Below are 25,353 nucleotides of genomic sequence, written 5' to 3'. Positions count from 1 at the left end.
GGGTTGTAATCTGAGCTATTTTTTTTTTTTTTTTTTGCAATATGCCAGTCCCTTTATTTCTTTTGATTGATTTGTGATCCTGTGCCATTCATATTGGCATTCCTGTATATTTTAAACTTTTTCTTGAATGCAAAATATATTGCTTATTATTGCCATTGTGTTTATTTATTATTATATTATTTAACCTTCCAATGCCTTGAACTTTCAAATATGGATTTGCTTTCTGGTGCAATCTGTGAATTTGATTGATTAGTACTTTCTTTATTCAAAAGTTCCAGACAGTTTTCTAACATTATTTCCTTCAGTATAGTATTCAAGTTTATAGATAGTAATATCTAGTCATATATTTTATATAAATATAATATAGGTCTATGTGTGTGCATACATGCATATGTATATATTCATACACACATATATTTGAGCTGTAAGGATAGCTAAGTAGCTCAGTACTTAGAGCTCCATGCCTAGTGTCAGAAATACCAAAGTTCAAATCTGGCCTCAGATACTTACTAGTTGTGTTAACCTGGGTAAATCACTTCATCCTATTTGTGTCAGTTTCCTCAGCTATAAAATGAGCTGAAGAAGAGAAACAGAAAATTATTCCAGAATCTTTGACAAGACCATCCTAAATGGGGTAAGCCCCATTTAGCCAAAGAATTGGGCTGAAATGATTGAACAACCTACATATTTATATGTATATAATGTTCTTCACAGAAACCTATGATTTAAGTTGTCTTTGTATACTTGTCTTTAAAGTCAGTTGCTTTGGTTTCTGTAGTTTATTGCAGCCATCCTTTAAGAGCTCATAGCCTATGAACCCTTTGATCTCAGAGGCGAGATGAATGAGATAGGAGACTCATAGAGGGTGAAAAAGAGCTCCCGTTTATTATGCCATACAGCCTTGTTGATATACATTTTTGCAAGGATGATAAGTGTGTGAACAGTAGGCAATCCCTAATCACCATTCAGAGAAGCAGCTCATGGTCTTTGTGTATGCATGCCAATGGGAGGAGAGCCAATCCAGCAATTCAGCAGCTTGCTCACAGGCAAGAGGCCCTGTCAAGGCATCCCTGCTCAATGAGCAACTAGCTATGACCCTTGGACACCTGTTCCCATGATCACAAATTATTGCTCCTTGCTCAACAAGGGCGTTTCTGCAACATGGCAGAAAACTTATTGTGCACCAAAGTTTGAGGTGGCCTTGGTACTCCCTTCTCAGGAGGGTCCCATAACTCAGCAATAGTTTTTGTAATCTGTTCTTTTAATGTTACTGCCTTTTTCTTTTCTCCTGGCAAATTTTCTTCCACTTCTGAATAAAAATTCCAGATTTGTTCTTTTCTCTATTTCTTGGAGAATGTGTCCATCATGTCATTTAGGTTTTGTATTTGACTTTTTCCTCTATTCTGTTTAGAGATGTTATCAGATTTAATTCTGTACTATTTTGTAGTTGCTTGTTAATGTTTTTTATCTGCAAAATTCTCTTTTTGATCAAGGAATCCTGGTTCATTTTCATCCTTGGCATAATACTTATTCATAGTATTTTGACTTCTCTTTGAATTTTTACTTATTCTTGATTGTCTTTATGAACCTTTATGTTGGTTCATTTGCTTGTGAGCAAATGCTTCTGAGTGAGGTTTCTATTTGGGATTTTCCTCTTCTCTGCTTTACTTGGTGATCTCACAAACTTCTATGGATTTAATTAATATGCTGATGATTCTCTAGCATTAACCTATCTCTGACTTCCAGTCTCCTATTTCCAATTGCCTTTCAAATATCTTAAACTGGAAGTTCAGTAGATATCTTAAACTCAACATGTCCAAAACAGAACTCATCTATCCCTGTGAACTTCATCTCCCTCCACTTTCTCTATAATCCTCCCAGTTCTTCAGGTTCAGAATCATTTTGGATTCCTCATTCTCTCTCACTTCTTATATCTGATCTGTAGCAATAACCAAGACCTGTTGATTTCAGCTCTGTAACTTTAAATATAATTTTTACTGTCTCCTTCCTCTACATTAGAAAAGACTACCACTTGACACAGATTTGTAAATCTATATAAAGCCATTACTATGTATACTTCTATTTATCAGTTTTTTTTTTCCTCTGGAGGTGTATAGCATTTTCTTTCATAGGTCTTTCACCTACTATGTGCTAGACAAAGTGCCAAGTGCTGGGAAGACAAAGAAAGCCAAAAATTTATCTTGGCTCCCAGTATTATTATATATATATTACAACAAGTAAACATTTATGAAGAAACAAAGACAAATATACATACAAATACATAGATGTATATAGCATAAATTAGAGATAATCAACAGAAAGAAAGCACTAGCATTAAAGCTATTCAAAATCAGGTTTCCTGACTATACTTTTGCAAGCTATACCTGAATTTCAGCAAAGAATTTTAAAAAATGTTTTTTTTTCTATATTTTCATGGACAAGATAGAGAAAAAATGTGGCTTCAGATGGATTTGAGTTGGTTGAATGACAAGATATCAGTTTTGAAGCAATTCTCTTGTAAGGTGACACAAGACTTTGCTACTGACCTGATTGTTTTAACAACTTGAGCAAAGGCTAACTTAAGTATGCCTTTGGTTATTTGTGGATTAAACAAAACCAGGAGAAATGGTTAATATGATAGATAACAAAATTGAGATCTCAAACAATGATCTCAATAGAATGAAATCTAATAAGATTAAATTTAAGAAGGATAAAGTCTTGCACTTGGGTCAAACTAATCCTGGAAAAAATATCAGATGGCTTTTATGAACTGCGAGCTTACTATGTCAAAGTTGTGTCATGACTAATCAAAAAGCAACCAGGTAGTATAAATTTCTCTTCATTGCAATTGGGAAGACCTGTATTTGAATCCTGCCTTATACTTCTCAGTTGTGATGGGGCAAACTACTTAACCTCTCTGTGCCTCAGTTTCCTCATTTGTAAAAAGGGGATAAGAATAACAGAGTTCTTGTGAGGAACCAATGACAAACATATAAAATGTTTTGCAAACTTTAAAATGCTCTATTAGTCTCCCCCCCCCCCCAATAATTTGTTCATAGTTTAGATGAACAGACATGATTGCTTGAGGAAACTGGTAATTTCACTGTACTCCTTTGCCTTGGGGACCACATCCGAATTATGTCCCATTTAGGGGATACTTTTTTTTTGGGGGGAGAGGCACTAATAAAATGGAGTTTGTTCAGTAGAAGATGATCAGGATGGTCAAGAGGACTAGATATTAAATAAAGATCTTTTGAATGGACTTGGGGAAACTCCTCCTGATATGGTAGCTATTTTCCAGTCTCTGAAGGGCTATCATGTGGATGAGGCATTAGATTTATTTTGTTTGACCCCAAAGGGTTAAGAAGCCATAGGCAGAAGTTGCAGATAAGTAAATTTCAGTGAAAATTTCTGCAATAATCATCAAAACTATTTGGTATTCAGTAAAAAAAAGAAAGAAAAAGGAAAAATAGATGAGAGATACCAGATAAGGAAGAATCAGAAATAATTGAACTCAGAAACCCTCAAAGTTGAAAAAATAAACTCATTGAGGAAGAACTTAAGGTCTGACAAAGAGTCTAAGAAAATTGGAAAACTAGGTGGCAGAAGTTAGATTTAGATTAACATCTTTATATCATTTATACCACCATAGTGTCAAAATGGATACATAACCCAAATAGTAAAGGTCATACCATTAAAAACAAGAAGAACAACAACAAATCTAAGAGGAGAAAGGGAGCAAATACTATTCACAGTTATGGCTAAGGGAAAGTTCTTTACCAAAAAAAGCAATCACAAAAGATAATTGTGATTATAAGCAATTGCAAAAAAAAAAAAAAAAAAAAAAAAAAAATCACATCAACTAGGTTAAGAAGAAAAGCTGTCCTTTAGGGGAAAAAAATTTGCATTAAATATCTTTGATATCAAAGATAAAGAGAAAACACAAATATAGAAAACAAAAAGCTATATTGCAAAGGCTAAATAATTGATCAAAGGATAAGAACAAACAGTTCTCCAAGAATTGCAAATTATCAATACCCTGTGTGAAAGCAGACAAAGCCAATTTCCTCTTTTAGAAACATTAAGATAGCATTTAAAAATTATCTTAATTTAAAGAAAAACAGTCAATTCTGAAACAATGTCATGCTTCTCTCTCTTTCTTCAGCTCAGAAGAGATTCTTCCTTTGAATTAGGACAATGAATTGACAAGAGACCTCAGTGAAAGTTAGGGAATATTGAGTTAGAAAGGAGAATATTTGACAGAAATGATCAAAGAATGGTTTTCTGTTTTGTGGTTGTATTTAGAAAACCCAAAGACATATAAAGATTGAGACCACAGCTTTAATAAATAAGTGTTGGCAAATTCTTATTTTCCTTCATTAAAACTACTAATTTAACAGTTAACTTAATGATTTATAAACAGTCCAAGATGTCCTTTTCCCATCCAAAATTTCTTATCATTCTCCACAGTACTCCTACTCTCCATTCAAGCACCCTTTTCAATCAGAAGTTCCTGAGTTCAGGGTTGTGCAAATTTATCCCCCACCATGAAAAGGAATGGAGGTGGGGATGGGGAATCAGTAGTTAGGAGCAAGGGCAGTCTACTGTCTGAGAGAGATTATTAGGATCTAGAGGAAGAAACAGAGAAGTGGGACTCCATCTCCTAAACAAACAAAGGCATCAAAAGGAAGAAAGAAAGGCTCAGAGGGAAAGGAGGCCTAGTGTTTGTCAGAGGAGATAAGACAAAAAGTCTTAAAGGATGTATCAAAGATGAATAGTCCAAAAGTCATGACTTGGGAAAGATCCATAAAATCTCCAGTGATAGATTAGCAGAGTCTTAAAATGAAAAGTCTGAAGTGATCCTGGCACCTCTCATATCTTCATATCCTTGCTGTGAGGTAAGGTTCAGAGGGTGCCATAGACACTGATCTTGGCTAAAGAGATACTCTCGAAGTAATCATTCCGACCCTTTTCATATAGGACGTAGATCTGGGGGGTCCCATCCCCCCAAGTCTGAGCTCCCTCCAGAACTGTCAAGGATGAGTAACCACTGGGACCTGGCCACAGCTGAATCGTGTCTTTCCACCATGAAGTACCATTGCTGAAACTCCAGCGAATAGTCAGATTTACCCCTAGAGAGAAAGATGAAATGAGGCAGTATTGCACACAGTAGAGACTTAATAAATGTCTGTTGAACAGGAAAACATTGGGGGTGGGGGAGACACAAAAACGAAAAACAACAGTCCCCTATCTCAGGAAGCATACATTCTAATTGGGAATATAACATGTCTAAACAAATAAGCACAATGAAAAGATAGATTGTAAAGGGAGAAAGAAGTCAAGAAACACGAAAATGGTGAAGGAAAGATTACTTTCATCTGGGTGACTACAGTGGGTGGGGAAATAAAGATAGACCATGGAATGGGTGAGTATTTGAAATAAATGTTAAGGAAAAGAAGAATGTAAACAGGTAGAGATATCTGATGAATTTGTTCTAGGTTGGTTTAAATATAAAGGTCCAGGAAAGGGCAGGATGGAACTGATAAATGATGAGTAGCATAGTCTTTTTGGATCTTGAAGGAATCTATGGGAGAAAAAGCTATAAAGACAAATTATTGCTAGACTGAAAAAAAGCCTTGAATAAAAAGTATGTATTTTGTTTAGTAAACAATGGAAAACCACTCAAAGCAGGATAATGATAACAGCAATATAGCAGTTTAAAGTTTGCAAAGTGCTTTACAAAGAGTAACTCATTTTATTCTTATAACAACTCTGGTTATATGCTATTATTATTCTCATTTCACAGATGGGGAAACTGAGCAGATAGAAATTAAATGATTTGCCCAAAGTCATATAGCCAATAAGTATTTTAAGGGTCAAAATGAACTTGGGACTTTCTGACTATAAAGTCTAGCAGTCAATCTACAATGCCACCTGGCTGCTTCTAATGATGTAGGTACATGTTCTTTAATTTTTGGTTTGGATCTGTATTTTTCAATGGGGTAATTGGGAGTAACTTTTACTGAGCAAATTCCCTCTGCCAATGCAAATCAGCAACTTTCCTGCTATTTCAAGAAGCCTTATAAAGTTATCAGTTCAAGTGATTTGTCCACTCAATGTGTGTTAGAGGCAGGACTTGAATCCAGATTGGTTCTATCTATCACACCAGACTACCTTTCATTAAAACTATATATTATTAAAATATTTTAACAACTGTATAAAAGGTAGATTGCAGGAAAAGTAGAAGCAAGGAAGTCTTTGCTATGAGAGTAGTAAGAGTAGATAAAGGTTTGATTTATGTTGTTGATAGCAGTGTGACTAGAGTAGAAAATAAGAACAAGACGTTCTGGAGATGTAATTGCATGTGGCAGAGGAGAAGGAGAAAGAGAAAAGGGTCAAATAGGATTCTGAAGGCAAGGAAAGACTTCCCTTGCCCATCCCAGGGACTTACGATGTTCTGGATGAGCTGGATTCGAGAAGAAGACCAGACCAGAGCTGGTGGCCACAGCACCTGCAGCTACAGCAGGGTCGATGAGCTCTTTGTCAAAGGTCACATCTTGGAGCCTAAGGGTTTCACACGCATCATAGCTTCGGAGAATGATTCGGCAGTGACAGTGATAGTTATTCTGATTTCGGGTATTAATTACGATGGTACCATCAGGGAGTTCGTAGGGCTGAGGAAGCAGCAAGTCAGAGGCTTCAGGGGAGAAGACTCATTCAATGGAGAAAGTGAAATGTGGAAATGAAACTGAAGAAAGCTAGGGTATCAAACACATAGGACTCTGGAGGAAGCAGAGCCTGAGAGCGGAAAGAGTTAGTGGGTTGGGACAATGGAAAAGCAGGCACTTGCGTCTTTAAAGGGGATGATGCTAAGGGAATGGGTGGGAAGTAAGGAATTCTGTACTTTTAAATTTCTTACCTGGCACTCATCAGGACTGAAATCATTTGGCTTCTTGAGTTCCCCAAAAGGAATCCCACTGATACTACCACCATAGCGCCAGGATGCTCCTCTGTCATCACTAATAAGGCAGGAGACCCCATCACGCTCCAGGGTTCCATGGCCACAGACAATGAGCCGACCCTTATATGGCTCATGCCGCTTCTACTGGGAAAAGAAAATGTCATGACGTGAGATGCAGGTTAACTTTTTCAACTCAGGGATTCTAAGGCAGGAAACAGGCTTCCTTGGTTCTACAAAACCATTCTAAGAAATCTCATACTCTCTGAAGTTCCTTCTAGTTTTCTTCTAATTACTGTTTTTACCAATATTGGAAAGTCTCTAACCTCAACAGCCTCCTGTTAAGGAAGTTATGTTAAAATCTCCAAATCTCTTTTTTTCCTAAATAAGCAGCTTTTCTTTCACACAAAATTCTGTGACATGATATTTTGTCCATCTTTCAAATGGGAAGTTGATTAAAAAAATCCCATTCTTTCTGACAAAAAAAAAAAATCTTTCTAGGAAGACTAGATGACTTTTAAAATCAGCAAATCTATAATACTAAATCAGATTCTTGGCAAAAAAAAAAAAAAAAAATCCTTCTACAAAATCTCACTCAGAATGGTGAGAGAAAATGCAACTCTACCACAACTTTGCTCTTCTAGGTCATCTTTGGATACATTAATCTTGCCTTTTAAGGGAATTTTCCTTCCAGAAAGTCCCAAACTCCTGTTATCATATAATGATAGAATTGTTGCATTGGAAGACAACTCAAGAGTAATGCAGTCTACTGCAGGAATCTTCTTTACAGCCAATTCCTGACAAGTAGTCATCCAGACTATTTGAAGATGTCCAGTGGAAGAAAGGGAATTTAATACCTGATAAAGAGGGCCATAATAGTTCACATTTATATAATAAATGTTCATTTCAAAAAGCTTCCCTTCCCACCCTATCCCAACCCAATGACCTGAATGCCAGAGCCCGGTCCCGGAGCAAACATTTCAGTTCCAATATCCAAGGAGAGGTTTCTAGGTGGGCTCCAAGTGATGCCATCATCCTTGCTCCACACCACCATGGTTGAAGCCACAGAACACCCATCATAATGTGCACAGAGAGAATAAAAAAGGAACATTGTACCCGTTTCAACATCCCCAACTATGGCCCCCAGGTTCAGTCCATCAGCAACATCCCCATCATCCACTATAAATGATGTGGCAGACCATGTGGCACCTGATAAAAATACAGGATCAAGATATAGGCGTCAGATTTTCAGATCCTATCCTACTCACCTTCTCCACTGCTTAGAGCCTCATTTCATTTTAAATTCAGCATAACACTTTGTCTAGACTTTTCATTCTTTGTCTCCTAGATATATGAATACATATTTTGTACCTTCCTTCCCTCAATTTTCTACTTCCCACCAATAGACTGTAATCTTCTCAGTAAAAACTTTGCTATATATATCTGTATTTTTCTATCTCTAATGTCTATATAATGCTTCGCACATATTGGGCACTTAATAAATGTTTGGCAAATAAATGGCTCAGTCATTTGAACCTTCAAGGCAAACTGTACTCCTTTACCCCCTTATCCTTCCCTCAGAATCCAGGTACCTCCATCTGTGGACCTCCGCATGGCAATGAATTTAGCGCCTTTATCTGAGGATGATGTCTTCCGGGCCTCTGCAAAGGCAAGAAGGGTCCCTCGAGGAGTGGCTGAGATCAATGGTATTCTGAAAGTATCTACACTCCCAATTTGTTTGCCACTCACCCAAAGGAGCTGCTCTAGAGTCACCAATGGATGTACCTGCAATAAAAGGATGAAAAGGAAGTCAAAGTAAGAGCTAGAGCTGGGGATCTCTAATACCCAATTCCTGAAAGGTATTCCTTTAGATCATAGATTTAGAGCTAGAATCCTATCCCTCAGAATTTTATGGATGTAACCAAGGCACAGAGAAAATAAGAAATTAAGAAACTCATGAGAAACTAAGGCATAATGACTTGGTCAGGGGTATAGTTAGTAAATATCTACGGTCACATTTGATTACAAATCTTCCTGACTGCAATTCCAATCTCCTATTAAACCCCCAAAGGCAGCGGATATCCCTTATATGACTAGACAGCAGGGAAAGAGACTCCTGGGAGAAGCTGAGGATAGAAGACTGAGTTCTAGGGATGACAGAGGTTATAGGGTTAAGGATAAGGATTCAAGAATGTGGGTGGATGCCTGAATTTCTCCAGGAGGATAGAAAGGATAGGAGTGCTGAGTTAGGTGCTTGGGAAATTAGGAGTTCAGAAACCTAAGTTCCCAGTCCTTGGAGATTAGCTTTGATAGCCTGGGGACTAGAAAACTGCAGGAAGATAGAGATCTGGGTGCTCAAATTCCTAAAGATGAAGCAGCAGAATGTGTTCACTCTGGGGGCAGGACAGAAAGGAAAAACTTTCAGTGCTTGGGTTCCCAGAGGGAGTGGGACAGGTGGGAATGGGGACTTAGAGAAGATGGGGTACCTAAGACCCAAATTTTCAGGGAATTTCTATGCTAGGTCCTTAAAAGAGAGATGAGAAGCTTTAGTTGCCTAGATTTCTAGAGAAAGGTGAAGATGTGAGGCTGACACCTGGGTCCCAGGGGGCGGAGGTGGGGCATACATGGTCCTATTTAGATGCCTTAGTGTATGGCTGTGTGGGGGTAGGTAAGGTTTGGGGGAGAGGTGTTCGATGTCTGGGTCCCCACTGTGTGTGTGCGTGTGTCGGGGGGTGGCGGTGGGAATTCCTGTTGGCGAGGGCACTAAAAAAGTGAGCATCTCGGATTTCTGGGGCCCCACGAAGGAGGTAGGGCTCAGAAGTTTGGAAGGTGCTCGGGTGATGAGGGGAGCGAGGGAAGACAAGATGGGGCAGGAGGAAGCCTGGGAACGGGGGTCGGGAGGGGACACGCGCGAGGTGCTCGTGAGTCTCTCGGAGAGGCAGAGGAGGAGGCTGGGCAGTCCGGGTCAGAAGCACCGTCCCGGAGGGACGTCATGATGGAAGGCTGCGATACCGAATGGGGGGGATGCGGGGCCGACAGGGCACTCACCAGGTTGAAGTCATCGGGCACCAGAGACTTTATCAGCTGCGGCAGCAGCAGAAGACTCATGAGGGAAACCCAGAGCCCGCGGGCTCGGCACGAGCCCGGGGTCCACGTCTTCCAGGACGCCTGTCCCTCCTCTCGCATGGTACCTGCTCCGTGGCAGACACCGACAACGGCGCAGGCGAGCAGAGGTCAGACAACTATGAGCCGATCCCAGTCCCGAGCCCTTAAAAAAAAAACCCGCTCGATTCGTCCGAAGGGGGTAACCCCTTAGGCCCCCCCACAGACGCGTCCCCTCCCCTGTGACGGGCGATACCGCGGCGCCTCTGATTGGACAGCGAGTCCCCCCTCCTGCCTTCCCCCTCCCTACGAGCGATTCGCTGGTTAGCTTTTAGGAAACATTTCCGATTGGCCTGCCAGTCCCCAAGGGAGTTACCGGACAAAGGAGGGTTCATTGGCTGAAGTAAATGAGGGGAAAAAAACCCCAAAACGCCCCGAGCCCTCCGATTGGTTTCCGAGTCTGGTCTCTGGAACTTGGGGGAAACATTTAAAGCCTCAGAGGGCAATTAAGAGGAGGAGACGCGAGCAGTTTGTGGGAGGAAATGCTTTTATTAAACTCTGCAGATTATAAGATCCTTATCTGGAAGCTTAGGGAACTGGGAAGGGGGGGAGAGGCAAGGACTGGGGACTGAAACCGGAGTGAGAATCTTCTGGTTTGGTTATTTCGCCTTTTTCTTCTTTCCCTTGGAGGTGATGTCGTTCTTCTTCCCCAGAATCTTCATGAGGTTCTTGGGCATATAGTAGGGCTTGGCCAGGGAGCCGTCATTCCGCTCCAAGTCTTCCACTGAGCCAGGAACCAGAAAGACCCGCGTGAATTCTCTCCTCTCCCGCTCCCTCCCACTTCTCCATCTCCTCAGTCAGGAGGAAATTTCTTGGGGCTGCTTTTCCTTGGCTCACTTTGGTTTCTAATCCATTCTGCTATCCTGTACCATCCTATGGGTGAATTCATCCCATTCACATTTAACTATATTTCTCTCCATCCTATTCCTCACATTTTGAAAGCCTATCTCTCCTTTAAAGTCTAGTTCAAATGTCTCCTGCATGAAACCTTCCTTGGTTCCCTATTAGATGTATATACCCTTTGTCTGGGTATTGCTCAGGCTTTGCTCATCCTAGCCCGGATCTTTTATAGCTTACTGTGACCAAAACACTTCCTCCTCTGATTATTAGTTTCCTTTTAGGGAAAACTGGGTAGGTAGATGGTACAAAGGGTAGAGCACCAGATTTAGCACCAGACTTATGACTTGAGTTCTAATGTGACCATACACACATAACTGTGGTGCTGATCAAGTCACATATCTTTGTGTGCCTCCAATTCTTCAAGTATAAAATGGGATAACAAGACCCACCTTAAGTTGTTGTGAAGATAAAATGAGATTTGTAAAGCACTTTGCAAACCTTAAAATGCTTTATAAATGTGAGCAATAATGGTTATTTATCTGTAAAATGTTGATTAATAATGCTTGCATTATTATGAGGAAAGAGTTCTAAACTATGACTTACCACAAACTATGAGCTATTACTGTATCTCTCCTAAAGTTGAGTTCTGTGTGTTTATTTTATATATAATGTTTACTTTCTTGGATTTTACATGATCTATATACTCTATTTCTATACTCTTCTTAGAAAAAGAGGTACTGTCAGAAAATATTCTGTCCAATCTTTGTAGTTCCTTCAGCATCTTTTCTAGTGTTCTGTCCACAGCACTAACTTAATAATTATTTGTAGAATGGAATTTAAAGCCTGTTTTTTCAGAGCCTTTCTCCTGAGAATTGCCTTTAAATACAGCCTTCTTTGTCTCCTTTGCTGAATCATTACTTATCTTTCCCCTAATCTATCATCCCCCTTCCCCCGTGTGTCTCTGAATCCCTGCTCAGGATTCTTTTCTTTTCTCTTCTACCATGCCTTCCTTAGTAATCTCATCCAATGGCAAAAATATATGTAACCATTCCTAACTTCTACTCAACTCCATTTCTACATTGTCAATGTCCCGCTAGAAATCTCCAAATGTCTCATCAGTCTTAGATTGAACATGTCCAAAATGGAATTCATTATCTTACCAAGCCCCAAACCTCCCCACTTCCCTATTTCTGGTGATGACCCTACCATGTTTCCTGTCACCTCAGGATTATCCTTGAATTTTTTTTTCTCCTTCCATATCTGATCAGTTGCTAAATTCTGACAACAATAACAACGGCAATGTTGCCATCTCATCTCCCATGTAAATTACTGTAACAGCTTCTTAATTGCTGTCCTTGGTTTGTCTTTTTCCTTTCCAAATCATCTTTCATACAATTGTCAAAATAATTTTCTTAGAGCACAGATCTGGCCAAGTCTTTCCCTTACTCAGAAATGTTAATGGCTCTCTTGCCTCCAGGATAGAGTTCTCTGTCAGATTGAAACCCTCCATAAAGTTATTCCAACTGTCTATGTTAGTCTCACTCCCCCCTCCCCCCCCAACCCCTTTCCTCTTAATCACTTCTCTGTTCCATTTAAAATGGATTACTTGTTTTTCCCAGACCTCCATTTCCCATCTCCTTACATCTGCAGAAGCTATCTTCATGCTTGAAATGAACTCCTTCCTCATCTCTTTCTTTCAGAATCCTTTTCTTTCTTCAGATCTTAGATGCTATCTTTCTGAGAAAGGCTTCCATGTTCTTATGTTATTCCTATCCCAATTTTTAGTGCTCCTTAACTTATTTATATCTAATGTGTTGCACTCTCCAGCAGAACATAAGTTCTTGGAGGTCAGAGACTTTTTCACTTTTGTCTTTCTCACTTTTTGCAGTATCTTCCACATGGTCAGTACTTTATAAATATTTGTTGAACTGGTATGAGATTCAGGCCAGGATCCCCTATCCCTTAACCCATTATGTCTTTTGGCTTGCAGCCATAATTTTTGTCAAAATCCTACTCCCAGATCTCTTCTTGGAGGATACAGCAAGAGTTAATATGCCAGTTTGTTGAAGGCACAGGTGAGTGTGTGGGAAGCTTCATAGGGAGGGGCATGTTCCAGGAGGAGGGGTAATACTCACAGAAACAGAGGAAAAGAGTGTCCACACACATACTGAAGACACTGAAGAAGCCAGAAGCAATGACATAAGCACCAAGGATGGATATCTGGAATATAGAGGATGCTGATAGAAACTCAGAAGAGTGAAGGCTCTTGGAGGAGAGAGAATCCAGGTGAAGGGAATACTTAGGTTCTAAGAAGTAAGGATGGAGCAAGTCACTCACCATGACTGGGAGCCAAAAATAATTGAGGTTGGGAGAACGAAATTCCTCCTTCAAGGCTGGGATTCGGCCAGTGAAGAAAAAGAAAGAGAGGATGCCTGGGGACAAGAAGAAGGCATCAAGTAGTGGTGAAGCAGATCTCTCATCCTTTCCCAAAATTATGTTCATCTCTTCTAAAAGCCAAAGGGCTTTTCTCCCTTCAAATCACATTTCCCTGGGCCCTGTGACAAAATGATTAGCTTTGGAATAAGGATCTGATTTTTCCTGCCACCTTTACTTTGTACCTGTGTAACCTTGGATAAGGCAATTAACTTTGTTGGGCCTTAATTTCTTAATCTGCAAAGTAAGGAGTTAAACTAAACTTCTAAGTTCCCCTTTAACTCTAAATTGTGGATCTTATGGAGTTATATTACATCTCTGGGCCTTGGTTTCGTTCTCTGTAAAATGAGAGGGAAGGAGGGAGTTGGATTAGGTAATCTCTCTATTATCTTCTGTCTCTAAATTCTATGTGCTTACTCACCAACTCCTGAAACCACCAGCAGTTTTCCAAAGAAGAGCAGCAAATCTGTCACTTTATCTAGGACAACTACCCTGTTGACAGAATTTGGGGAGTTATCTCTGGGGTAGGGGAAGTTTAAAAACAGAACAGCTATAGACATGGATTGGGGGTTAAGATGAATAATTAGGAATTTTGGGAGAAAGCAGAATGGTGGACTTTTATAGGTAGGAGTTTCCTTAAGATAATTTGACAGGGAATGGATTTTGAGAGATTTGAAAGAGTGAGGTGAAGGATTTGACACTGACCTAATAATGTTTCTCATGAGCAGCATGAAGGCATTTTTAGCAGAAATACAGAAATTCTTCCCATAAATAGCAATCTGGGAGAAGAAAAACCAGAAAGATTCCTAATACATTTTCTTCTCCTTCCCAGTAATTATTCTGTCTGCTAATAGGGGTGGGGATAGGGATAAGAGAAAAGAGAGACACTGAGGGTTTTAGGGAGTAGTTTCCTAGAAGTTAGGAGGGAAGATAATTTTTTTTTGTCAGTCCAAAAGGTCTCACCATGATGTATGCATTTCGGTTTAAGAATTTGAGAAATTTTTCCAGACACCAAAAGCAGCATTTGAGACAACACATAAGACATTTGGTCAGGGAGTTCTGGGCTCCTGGAGATGGGTGTGGGGTAGAGTGGAGAGAAAAGAAGTGTCTGGTCATAATCTCTCTAATCACTGACCAACCTTTACCTCCCCACAGAACTGAAGTGGCAGACCCAGCTTCTTGTTCTGCCCTACCAAAACTCCCGTACCCAACCCCTCTGGTCCTACCTCTTAATCTGTGGTCCAAGTACTCCAAGACAATCCTCACTAATTGGACCACAGTCAAGATCAAGGCTCCAAAGGCCAGGGATCCTGTATGGTAACTGAGGAGATGAGACCACTGTTAAGGGCTAGCTTTCCTTGAAAATCTAGACCTCTCCTCAGATATTAAGGCATCCCCCCCTTCCTCTAGTTCCCAGTTCTTTCCCCTTAGAAGTCCAGGTTTCAATCTCTTGACTTTACTGAAGTCAAGCTTCATAGGGAGGGGCATGTTTCCAAGCATTCATTTCCCAAAATTACACTGACCGGAGAGTCCTGAAGAAAGCAGCACTGAGAGGAAAGGAAGGGATATCCTGGGGCTTGTTGAAGGCCCAATAAAAGGAAGCAAAGGCTCCAGCCAGGACACACTGCCCTAAGGCCAACACCCAATTCAGTGTCCAAAGCAATCCTAGGATCCCATAGATCTGCAGATTAAATAGTGAACGCTGGACTAGCCCAGAAGAGGAGTAACCTAGGAATTGGCAATTTAGACCTGGACACTTGGCAATGGAGAAATTGAGTTGGCTGGAGAAATTGACCTGAAAAGGAGAAGAAAGCATAAAGAAGAACCATTAATCACTCTTTGTGCTAGCTCAGGCACTATATTAGACAGTAGGAAATGGTAAGACAATAATCTCATTCTCTCTTTTGCCTCCAGATTTGAGATCTGTACTATAACCCCTCCTCCTTTTAATTTCCCAATTCATTGTAAAATCACCCATCCTACAGAACATAATAGAATTCCCAACCTACCCTCTATGGTGCTTACCCTCAAATATCTGTATTATTCCCAAGCTTCCTTACCAGGGGATTACATGTTTTATTGATGACATCTTGACAGCTTGCGTCACTGTCATTGGAAACCCACCATCCATACTGAGGTTGTCCAGATGTGGCCAGATACCCAGGGAAGAAGTCAAGGAAGCACAAGATAGAGGAAGGAGGTCTGGATTTGAGGTCAGAGGATTTGGGTTGTAATCCTAGCTCTATTACTTATTACCTGTGTGACTTTGGACAAATCAATCAATTAAGACTTTATTAAGGGCCTACAATGTGCCAGCCACTGTACAAATCATTTAATCATGTCAGGATCTTTTTATCTGTAAAATGACTAAGTAATCATTTCTGGCTCTAAATCCTGTAATCTGATGATAACAGAGAACATGTTAGGGATAGGGAAGAATGATTCTCAAGGCCATATAATCAATAACAGCATCCCCCATTAGTAACAAAGGCCTCTCAATTCAAAGGGACACATAGTTTTTCACTACATCTTAGGGCTCCTTATGGGCCACAAAGACTGGGATATTAGTTCATAGGGTTGCTGAAACCTCAGTCAGGATACAGAGTTGTCATAACCCAATAAGCCACACATATGAGCAGGAAGACAAAAGTCAGGAATGGGAAAAACAAGGTGGATGTCATGTGCTTCACAGCCCTGCAGAAGCAGAAGAGACATTTTCACTCACTCATAGACCAAACTACATCCCTCTAATCTCCCAGTTACTGTCTTAGGTTTCTCTGCAACATTTTTATCCTACCACTCCCATTATTTCTTCCTCCTAATCACACTCTCCCACCTCCACATTTATTATAGTTAGAATATATTGTTCAGTCATTTTTAGTCATGTCCAACTCTTTGTGACCCTATTTGGAGTTTTCTTGGCAAAAATCTTGGAGCAGTTTTCCTTTTCCTTTTCTAGCTCATTTTGTAGATGAGGAAACTGAGGCAAACAGAGTTAAGTGACTTGCCTAGAGTCAAGGAGCTAAGAGATATTTGATGCCACATTTGAACTTATCCTGACTCTAGGCCCAATGCTTTGTGGCCTACCACGCCATCTAGTTGCCCTAAGGGATTAATGAATATAGGTTCCATGAAAGTCATTATTGGTAACATGAACTCATGCCAGAAGTGAAGTAAAAGACATTGAGAACAGTTTCCTCACCTGTAAAATGAGGGGTTTGACCTTGACAATGTTTAGGGTTCCTTCTAATTCTAAAGCATAATGATTTAATGTATATGATTAGAAGAGGAGGTGGGCCAGCCTTTCCAGGGGACACTGAGAGACAACAAATGGAAAATCTGAGGGACACACTGGTACCCTTGTGACTGTAAAGGAAACACAGAAAGGCCTCTGGCACAGTAGGTAGAGGATAAATCTTTCTGTGCAGGTTTTATGAAGACATGAATGAAGATTACATAGCATAGCAAAATATGGTATGGTATTTGTAGTATATTGGAGAATATAACATGCACAATAGTGAAATCAATTAAACATCTAACTAAAATTTATATCTAAAAGTCTAGTTGAAATTTTAAACTTTAAAATGCATAAAATATCATAGGTTTAAAAAACTTAAAAATTCCACGTTCCCTTTTTGAAAGAAGCAAGAGCAGCAGCTTAAATTGAACCAAGACTTTTGGGACTGCATAGTTTGTAAACAATGGCAACCTTTGAGGGGAAGTGAGTAGAGAGAAAAAAGGAATTCTTTTCCTTCTCTCCCCAACCCTAGCTGCTTTCCTGAGTCAAAATGGGATAATAACTTGCCCGACTGTTCAACTTTCCTATCCCTCCCATCGCTTTCCTCTGTCTACATCTCCCTTTTCTTGATTCTCCACATATCTTTGTTCTCTCTCTGATTTGCCATTCCTCTCTAACTCGTTTCTGTCCCCCACTCTTTTCTCACTTTTATACTCTCACATCTCAAATTTCTTCCCACTTTCTTCCCTACTAACTTGCTGGCTTCCTCAAGGAGAGCAATGGCTATCCGGATCCTTTGTCTGAGGAAGATCAAAAGCAGCAGAAGAATCCCCTCCAGGATGGAAATCATAATCACTATGGGAGAAATGGGGTAATAGGAAATCATAGGAATGGTGAAGAGGAGATGAGGAATATAGAGTTAGGACACTGGGGTGTACAGTCACTATCCCTGAAGGGAAATATGGTGGGGTTGGGAAAGGCCAGTGATATAATCAGTATCTGGCAAGGGATATGGGGGAAATAAGTGATTTTGTGGGTTAGGACTCAACCTGTATGGATAGGCTTTGGTGGATTTTAGAGAGCTTGGGGATTTAGGGTGTTAAGGGAGGTGGATATGACTCACAAGCAGCTAGCCAGGTCTCTTGCACATCTTGATAGGCAGCAAAGTTGGTGGTAAAGCCCAGCTGGGAAATCTTAGCTCCTTTATCCCGAAGTATCTTGTATTCCTTCCAACAGTGGTAGATTCCATATGCAAGAACTCCTAGCACTCCCAAAATCAGCACCAACACCAGGGGTCCCGCCACAAGGCGAAGTAACAGCAAAAACAATAAGCTCAAGACCAGAGATATAGCCAGGTTACTGAGAATAGAAAGGGATGGAATGAGGGACACATGTTCCTGAAGTTCTTGTGTTTTTCATACTTCTCCAGAAGCTCCTAAATGTTCAGAGCCACGTCCCTTGTCCCTCATCTAAGTATTGTCCCTTAACTATGTATTGTCTTTCCCAAAGCAGATTTTCTTTCCTTCCAAGTCTATTAAGTTTTGTGACCTTCAGTGGTCCTTACTTCCTCTAATTATTTTCCTCTCCTCTACTTCTAAATCAATATCCCCATGTTCCCTGGGGCTGGGGTTTCATAGAATAAAGGGACTGAGGAAAGGAGAAGAGATTCTGGAAAAATCTGGCAACTCACATTAGGATCCAGTACCAGGACTGAGCAATATCTTCAAAAATCTTGGTGCTGATTTCTCGGGCATTAAGGGTGTCCAAGAGACCACTGAGGTAAAGGAAAAGGGTCAAAGTAGATAGATATCAAGGCCAAAGGGTAGGTGGAAGAAAGAACAGGGATAAAGAATAAGAGAGAGGAGGGATATCTCACTTGATGCCTTGAGTGATACTGGTCGTGTTCAATGGAGAGTCAGGAGGAATCTCAGATTTGATAGGCATACATCGGCCCAGAGCTGCAGAGGGACAATTCAGTGAAGATTAGACTCGTCTGCAAACTTCTTGACTTCCAAATTTCTAGCCAATAAATACTTGTTGGGTGTAAGAATGATCAGCCTGCTCCCCTTAGGAAGCAAACAAATCTTTCTAAAGTATGGGCTTGACTTATTCCAGAGACTTAGTGTCCTTGAGGTTCACACAACTTTCCCCTCACCTATTGCTTTGTCCTGCACCCTCTTATCTCTCTATACTCACTCTTGGTGATCTTATCATCTCTTATAGATTCAAATAATCATTTCTTTCAGATGATTCCCAAATCTACTTTCCTGAGCCCTATCTCTCCTGACGATGATCTCTCTTGAATAATTCCAAACTAAGATAAGTACTTAAATCTCCTGGATGTTCCATGGACATCTTAAATTTATCACAACCATAACAGATATTGTTATTCATCTCTACTCCAAATTTCCCAAACCATCCTCTTAATCACTTAGGTTTTCTAATCCAAGAATCATCCTTGATTCTTTACTTTCACTTCTTCACATCCAATGAATTTCACTAAAAGAATTTTCTATTTACATTCCAACCAATAGTTCAGTCCCTTATTCTGGACCTGAATCACCATCTTAATCTTCTGATTGGTTTCTCTGCATCCGGTCTCTCCCTTCATCAATCTGTTTTTCACATGAATACTAAATAATCATTCCTGATGATCTAACCATGTCATAACTAGGGAAATCAGGAAAAATCTCTTAAAAAATTTTTTTTAGTTAAATCGCAAAGGAAGTTAGGTTTTCTAAGAGGTGGAGGTGAGGAGAAAGGGTGAAGAGGGACCTTAATTGGAATATAAAGTGCTAATGGGTAAGGAACCTGGAAACATAAATCATACTGTGACATAAGAGATTCTTTTGTTAAATACCAAATAGAGGAATCTGTGAGTGATTGGATTTGGAGAGACCAATTATGAGGTTATAATAATGACCCAGGTGAAAGATGCTAAGGGCCTAGACTAGGATGGTTGTCCCATTAGTAAAAAGATGTTGAGAAAGTAAAGTGGACAAGTCTTGACTACTGATTTGATATAAAGGGGATAGAGTGGAGGGAGTGGAGGGGGCAGGAAGTGGGTGAACTGATAGTGAACAGTTAAAGATGACTAAGGTATTGAACCTAGTTGACTGTCATTGGAAAGAGGGAAGTTAGGAGAAATGGAGATTTTAAGGGAAGAGGCAATGAAAACTGTTTTAGATCTATGTTGGTGTGCCTATGGGACCTTCCACTGGAGAGATCAAATGGGCAATAGGAGATAATGGCATGCTGTTCAAAGTATGTGCTAAATGCAGAATTTATGTATGGGAAATAAATAATGTGTTAAATGAAGTCCAGTGCAGGGAAAAGCACTCTGGACAGGGAGCAACAGAACCCCTGGGCTATGAATGCCACTACTTGCTGAGTAATCTTGGACAAGTCCCTTCTCTCTGGGCTTCCAATTTCCTCCTCTGAAGCAGATGACCTTGGAGATCTTGGCATTCTTTCTCTTAGCCCCTAAAAATGTCTTACAAGATTAGCAAATAGCTCCTTGTCATATCCTATCTATATACCCTACACAGCTCTGTGTTTCTTCCTGCCCTGATTCACCTGTGTGGTTTTGTGAAAGGACAAATCATTTACGAACCTGGAGTAGAGGGCAGGAGGAAAGGAGGACAGAGCTCCAGTTGCAGACTTGAAATCACTTCCTGGAGAAAGGGATAAAGATGCAATATCACACACAGAGTTTTGTACATACAGTCTCACACACTCTCATTAGTCACACACATAACACAAATACATGCATACATATCCCACTAGAGGAGAGGTGATATAGATCTCGTGGAGAAGAAGGGGAAGATTCACCATCTGATTGATTCATATGGCCATTTACCCTTAGAAGTAAAGCTTTGGCAAGACTTGGAGTCTATGTGTGTGTGTGTGTGTGTGTGTGTGTGTGTGTGTGCACGCATGTGCATGCATTGACTTACCATTTCTGGATTGACACTGGGCTGGCAGAAGATCAGGGATGAATTGAAGACATCCTTCACAGACTGAGCCATCTGAACAGGATTCACCATCCAATATGAATCAGGACAGGAAGAAACACAGATCTGTGTAGGGTATATAGGTAGGATATGACAGGGAGCTATTTGTTAATCTTGTAAGACATTTTTAGGGGCTAAGAGAAAGAATGCCAAGATCTCCAAGAAACTCATTGAGAGGGAAGAGGCATTGGAATTAAAGGATGATGTTAGAATTGGAAAATAGATAATTTAGTCCAACCTCCTCATGTTATAGCTGAGGTTAAGTGATTTTTGAAAGTCACAGTGGGATAAATAAACAGAGCTAGGATTTGAATCTGGGTTTTGACTTCAAATCCAGGTCCAATTTGGGTCACTAGAGGGCAGAGAGAGAACATGGGATTCCGTAAGGGGCTCTTCATTTTCAGGCTTGGACCTGGGTAGTAGGGCACCGAAGTCCATCCATAGTGGCTGTAACAATACTAGTAGCCGTGATACAACTGAGGATATTGAAGTAATAGAGGTATGGCTTCTTTCTGTAAGGAGAGAAGGACCACAAAGTCTGGTCAGTTAGCTATAGACAGCTCATAGATCTAGAGCTAGAAGATGGTGGAGTAGATAAGAATTCAGGGCCTGGAATCAGGAAGCCTCATCTTCCAGAGTTCAAATCTGGCCCCTACTAGTTTGGGACCTGGGCAAGTCATTTAATCCTGTTTACCTCAGTTTCCTTATCCATAAAATGAGATGGAGAAGGAAATGCAAACCACTCCAATATCTTTGCTAAGAAAACTCCAAATGGGACACGAAAAGTTGGACACACCTGAACAACAATAAAAATCTACTTCAATTTCTTTGTTTTATAGATGACCAAATTGAGACCTAGGGAATTCAGGTTCCTTGATGAAGGCATACTGGCAGGAAATTTTGGAGGCAGAATATGAACCCAGGACCTTTGAACCTGGAATCAGTGTTTCCTCCAAGATTCCACATATTCCTTCCTTGAATCTCTCAGGTAATCAAGTTTAAACTCTCCTCTATCTTGAAATATTTTCTAACACATTATAGTATGGATTTCTAGATTGTAAGCTCTTTGAGAGCAAGTGTGTCATTAAAAAATTTTTTTTGTATTGTCTATGTTTTGGCCATGTAAGAAATGTTAATTGACTAGACTCCACAGGACCTGGGGTGCTAGGGAACTTAAAGATTTAGTACAAACCTTGTCATTTTACAGAGGGGAAAAAAAGAGACTCCATAATCATAATGGTACCAAGTCCTGAGTTGTTGGGGAGTATTGGGCAAATTGGGCAAATATATTGTCTTTGCCCTCAGGGAGTTTATAATCCAGGGATTAACAAAACAAAGATCAACACACAACTGGCAACAACAGGATGCTAAATGATACAATGCTGACTTTAAAATGTGGGCATTGGACAGGAAGAGCTTTCTGTGAGCTAGAGAAGTTAGAAGAGCTTGATGGAGAAGGTAGCACTCAACATGGGTCTTAAAAGAATGGGGGAGGAATCTTCAAGTAGGAGGAAGAGGAGCTAATTTCAAGTAGAATATCATCCATCCTTAGCTCCTTCAAGAACCAAAGAATTTTGGGTCTTCTCACCTGTTCTCTCCAATCCCACAATAGGCTCCTGTAGAGTTCCTGGGATAAAGAAGTTGCCGAGGATCTCCATATAACCAGGCTGAGGGACAAAAAAGAGAAATACAGGATACAGTACTTTTAGGGATTTAGTCTCTTTGTCAACCATCCTCCTCTCTCCATCTTGGAAGGGAAAAGCTTACCCACAATCCCTACAACAATGTAGCCTGCAATGAACACCAGGAAGAGGACACAACAGATGACATCAGTGCAACTCCTAAGAAGATTGAGGGAATGAAAGAAAAAAAAATTTTTTGCAAGGCAGTGACAAGGAGTTTATGTTGTTGGAGACTTGAAGAGATTATTGGCTAGAAGTTTTTTTTTGAAATATATCAGGGAATAGGGGTTTTGAGGTTTTGAGATGTTACCTGTTCTTGATGGGGCCTTTGAAAGTGGGATCATATTTGACAGCTTTCCCTAAGGGGGAGAGTGAAGTAAGGCAGCTCAGAACCACATAGATTAGCATTGAATGATGTCACTTTGTGGGGCAGCCTTGTCTTTCCCAGACAAATTCCTTCCTTTCCTCCTTAAGGTTAGCTAGCCCAAGCCCTTTTGCCCTTCCCCTCTGCTGCCAAGTACCCTTTTTCATTAACCCTATACTTCACTGGCAGAGAGAAGGAAAAGACAGAGAGAAGGAGGGAGATGGGGACAGAAAGGGAGATAAAGAAGAGACAAAAAGTGACAGAGATGGTGGGGGTAGGGGGTAAGGAGACTGGGAGAAGGGAATTGGGAAAGTCAGGTTAACAGGCTGTGGAGACTCCTCCCCAACCCCGCCTTAGATCTATATGCTTATCAGACCTTTTTCCGGTTCACACCTCAGTGGCCTTGAGCCCAGGAAATAGCCATCACCTTAACTCCCTCTCTCTAGTCAGGACTCTCCCTTTCCAGTCTAATTTGGATCTTTTGTCAATCCATCTTCTCTCCAATCTTCATCAATTTCTGTTACTCTCAACTCACCACTCTGCAGTTTTTAATTTATTAGCCCTCTGGGCAAGAACTTCCTGTACAGAATCCTCACTCCTGCCTGCAGGATATGAGAAGCAACAGCTGGTAAGGAGACCTGGAGGCTGGCATCATTTTCGTCAGGGGATTCCAGATTGTATAAACAAAAAATTAACCCTTGGAATGCCCTTCGCTCCTCATCTTTCTCAGGGATTTATATATCCTTTCTGCTCAGCTTCCTGGGTTCGTTCTCCAGGTTCTAGTGGAGAAGGCTTGGAAGAGCTGGAACTGTATTGCTCAGATTGTGGACACAAACTCTGTGGAGCACATACACCTATAGCATACACTGTGAGAGGGGACGAGACAGTTATAATAAGAATTCCAGGGTCTTCTTGAAGGAGTAGGATGAGGCAGAAAAGTATTGGAAAGAACCAGAAGTAAAGAAAAAGAGCAGGGGGTATCTGTTTTCCACAATTGCCCCGGACTGTTCCTTTTCCTTAGACTAAAGGTCAATCACTGACCTGTACCTGTCTCCAGGAAGTCCATAGGGACGCACCCTCCCCTTCCTGATTCCCTAAAGGGACATAGTTATTTGGCACTCTAAATGGCTCCTTTCCTCCAGTCCCTCTCACTTTAGTAATTCAGGGGTTCAATTTCCTAGTCTTTTCTCTACAGAATACAAGAATCCAATTTCCCCCAACCATCAGAAATCTAGATATTATGTCTCCTGAGAGGATTCTTCCCCTAAGCTTCAGAAGGCTCTCAGGGTTTTTTCTTCCCTTTAGCTATCAGAGGAATCCATATGCCCAATCCTCCATCCATCTTCCAACAACCCAAGCACATAGTTCTTCCAGCCTCCAGCATGTATCCTTTTAACTCTTATCCTTCCTCCTATCTCAAAGAACCCAGTTAAATCCTGCTCTTTGCCCCTCCAAACATAAGCAGTCTCTTTTCCTCCTCTGTTTTCTAGAGATCAAACCCCTCAGTTATCCCCTTGAAGTTACAGAGACCTAGCTCCTCCCTTGATTCCATAAACCCGTTCTCCCTTAATCAGACCCTTCAATTCCCAGGTTCCTAGGTATCTAGCCCCAAGCCTTACCATAAATCTCATCTTGTTTCTTTCCCATGACTACAGGAAGGCTCCAGAGGAATTGTTGCCTTCTCTAAGGAACTAGCGTTTTACCTACTAACCTCTGAGCCCCACCTCCTTCCCTGTTGATGTCATCATTTCTACCCCTCCCACTCACCTGTAGTTCTAAAGCACCGGCCCACTAATATCCAACTTACTCTTTTCCTTTCCAGGACCTTGAACATAATAAGGAACTGGAGTGAGGATTAGGAAGGTGGCTGAAAGTGGGGCTAAGCTCAGGGCAATCTGTCAAAGTCTCTTCAAAAATGTATGTAAATACAATTCTCTTCCAGTAAGAGGTTTGGATAATTTTGTCTCACAGACTAAGGGGTCACTTTTTATCCCAAAGGAGTCTAAGTCTAATATCTTGGTATACCCAACTCATTTTTCTCGGATTCACTAGCTATTTCTTTTCTCCAATTTCTAAGTTTCTGCCATGGCTGATAACTATGATTCCTCCTTTTTCAAGACAATGCTACTTGGACTCCTATTCCCTAATACTCCCTTGCACCCGACCCCACCCCCACTAAGACTAAGACAGCTTACAACCAAACCAAAATATTTATTGAGGGGAAAAAAAAAAAAGCCAGGGCATGGGGTGGTGGTCAAGTGATATGGGGGAGGAAGCAATGTTTACAGTGGGAAAACAGATTGCCCTGGGCTTTCTGGGGTGAGGTCAAGCTGCTGCTTGTTCAGATCCCCAAAGATGCCTTTTCTTTAATCCAATTCCAAATTCAGGTACATGTGTGAGATGGATATCTGACGAGTGTGTCCCTCTCTGATTGGGAGTGGGTAATAATACAAAGTTGGTCATCTTTGTCCCAAAGTGGGGAATTGAGTATGAGAATCGATCATTATGGCAGAAGAGAACACCGTCTCTTCCAATCCAACTCTTGGTGATAAAAGCATACCAATTTCAAATCAGGTGACATGTATTAAAAGGAATGGCTTGGGACAGTGTGGGCAGGAAAAAAGCAGCTAGCTCTGAGGGATGAGAACAATTTCCAGAAGAAA

At 40.7% G+C, this 25,353-nt stretch overlaps 2 protein-coding genes across 5 annotated transcripts; both read right to left on the bottom strand.

Moving 5' to 3' along the window:
- Positions 1 to 861: 861 nt before the first annotated feature.
- On the bottom strand, positions 862 to 10,296 carry NEU1 (neuraminidase 1). Of its 2 annotated transcripts, none has more exons than XM_031965153.1 (6): positions 10,007 to 10,296; positions 8,551 to 8,743; positions 7,905 to 8,167; positions 6,920 to 7,102; positions 6,452 to 6,674; positions 862 to 1,687 (listed from the first exon to the last, which is right to left on the bottom strand). In XM_031965153.1, exons 1-6 carry the CDS (start codon positions 10,142 to 10,144, stop codon positions 1,665 to 1,667), a joined length of 1,023 nt encoding a protein of 340 aa, XP_031821013.1. In that variant the 5' UTR covers positions 10,145 to 10,296; the 3' UTR covers positions 862 to 1,664. The 2 variants fall into 2 exon arrangements, with proteins under 2 accessions (XP_031821013.1, XP_012404399.1); XM_012548945.3 differs by lacking the exon at positions 862 to 1,687 and adding an exon at positions 4,322 to 5,132 and having other exon boundaries at positions 10,007 to 10,294.
- Positions 10,297 to 10,576: 280 nt separating this feature from the next.
- SLC44A4 (solute carrier family 44 member 4) lies at positions 10,577 to 25,325 on the bottom strand. 3 transcript variants are annotated; one of them, XM_012548946.2, is made up of 21 exons: positions 24,310 to 25,325; positions 22,637 to 22,685; positions 22,412 to 22,485; positions 22,233 to 22,311; positions 21,057 to 21,156; positions 20,588 to 20,710; positions 20,245 to 20,305; positions 18,508 to 18,589; positions 18,322 to 18,405; positions 17,755 to 17,990; positions 17,387 to 17,486; positions 15,995 to 16,087; positions 15,454 to 15,553; positions 14,917 to 15,188; positions 14,620 to 14,714; positions 14,357 to 14,460; positions 14,099 to 14,172; positions 13,815 to 13,885; positions 13,298 to 13,392; positions 13,096 to 13,180; positions 10,577 to 10,844 (listed from the first exon to the last, which is right to left on the bottom strand). In XM_012548946.2, exons 1-21 carry the CDS (start codon positions 24,335 to 24,337, stop codon positions 10,720 to 10,722), a joined length of 2,130 nt encoding a protein of 709 aa, XP_012404400.1. In that variant the 5' UTR covers positions 24,338 to 25,325; the 3' UTR covers positions 10,577 to 10,719. The 3 variants fall into 3 exon arrangements, 2 of the variants coding, with proteins under 2 accessions (XP_012404400.1, XP_031821007.1); XM_031965147.1 differs by having other exon boundaries at positions 22,637 to 25,325; XR_004233721.1 differs by lacking the exons at positions 10,577 to 10,844; positions 13,096 to 13,180; positions 14,099 to 14,172 and having other exon boundaries at positions 13,303 to 13,392; positions 22,637 to 25,325.
- Positions 25,326 to 25,353: the final 28 nt, after the last annotated feature.

The sequence above is a fragment of the Sarcophilus harrisii genome, chromosome 4 (genome assembly GCF_902635505.1).
Source record: "Sarcophilus harrisii chromosome 4, mSarHar1.11, whole genome shotgun sequence".
Lineage (NCBI taxonomy): Eukaryota > Metazoa > Chordata > Mammalia > Dasyuromorphia > Dasyuridae > Sarcophilus > Sarcophilus harrisii.
Note: the sequence above shows the minus strand (reverse complement) of the source record. Positions and strands in the feature narration are given on the sequence as shown.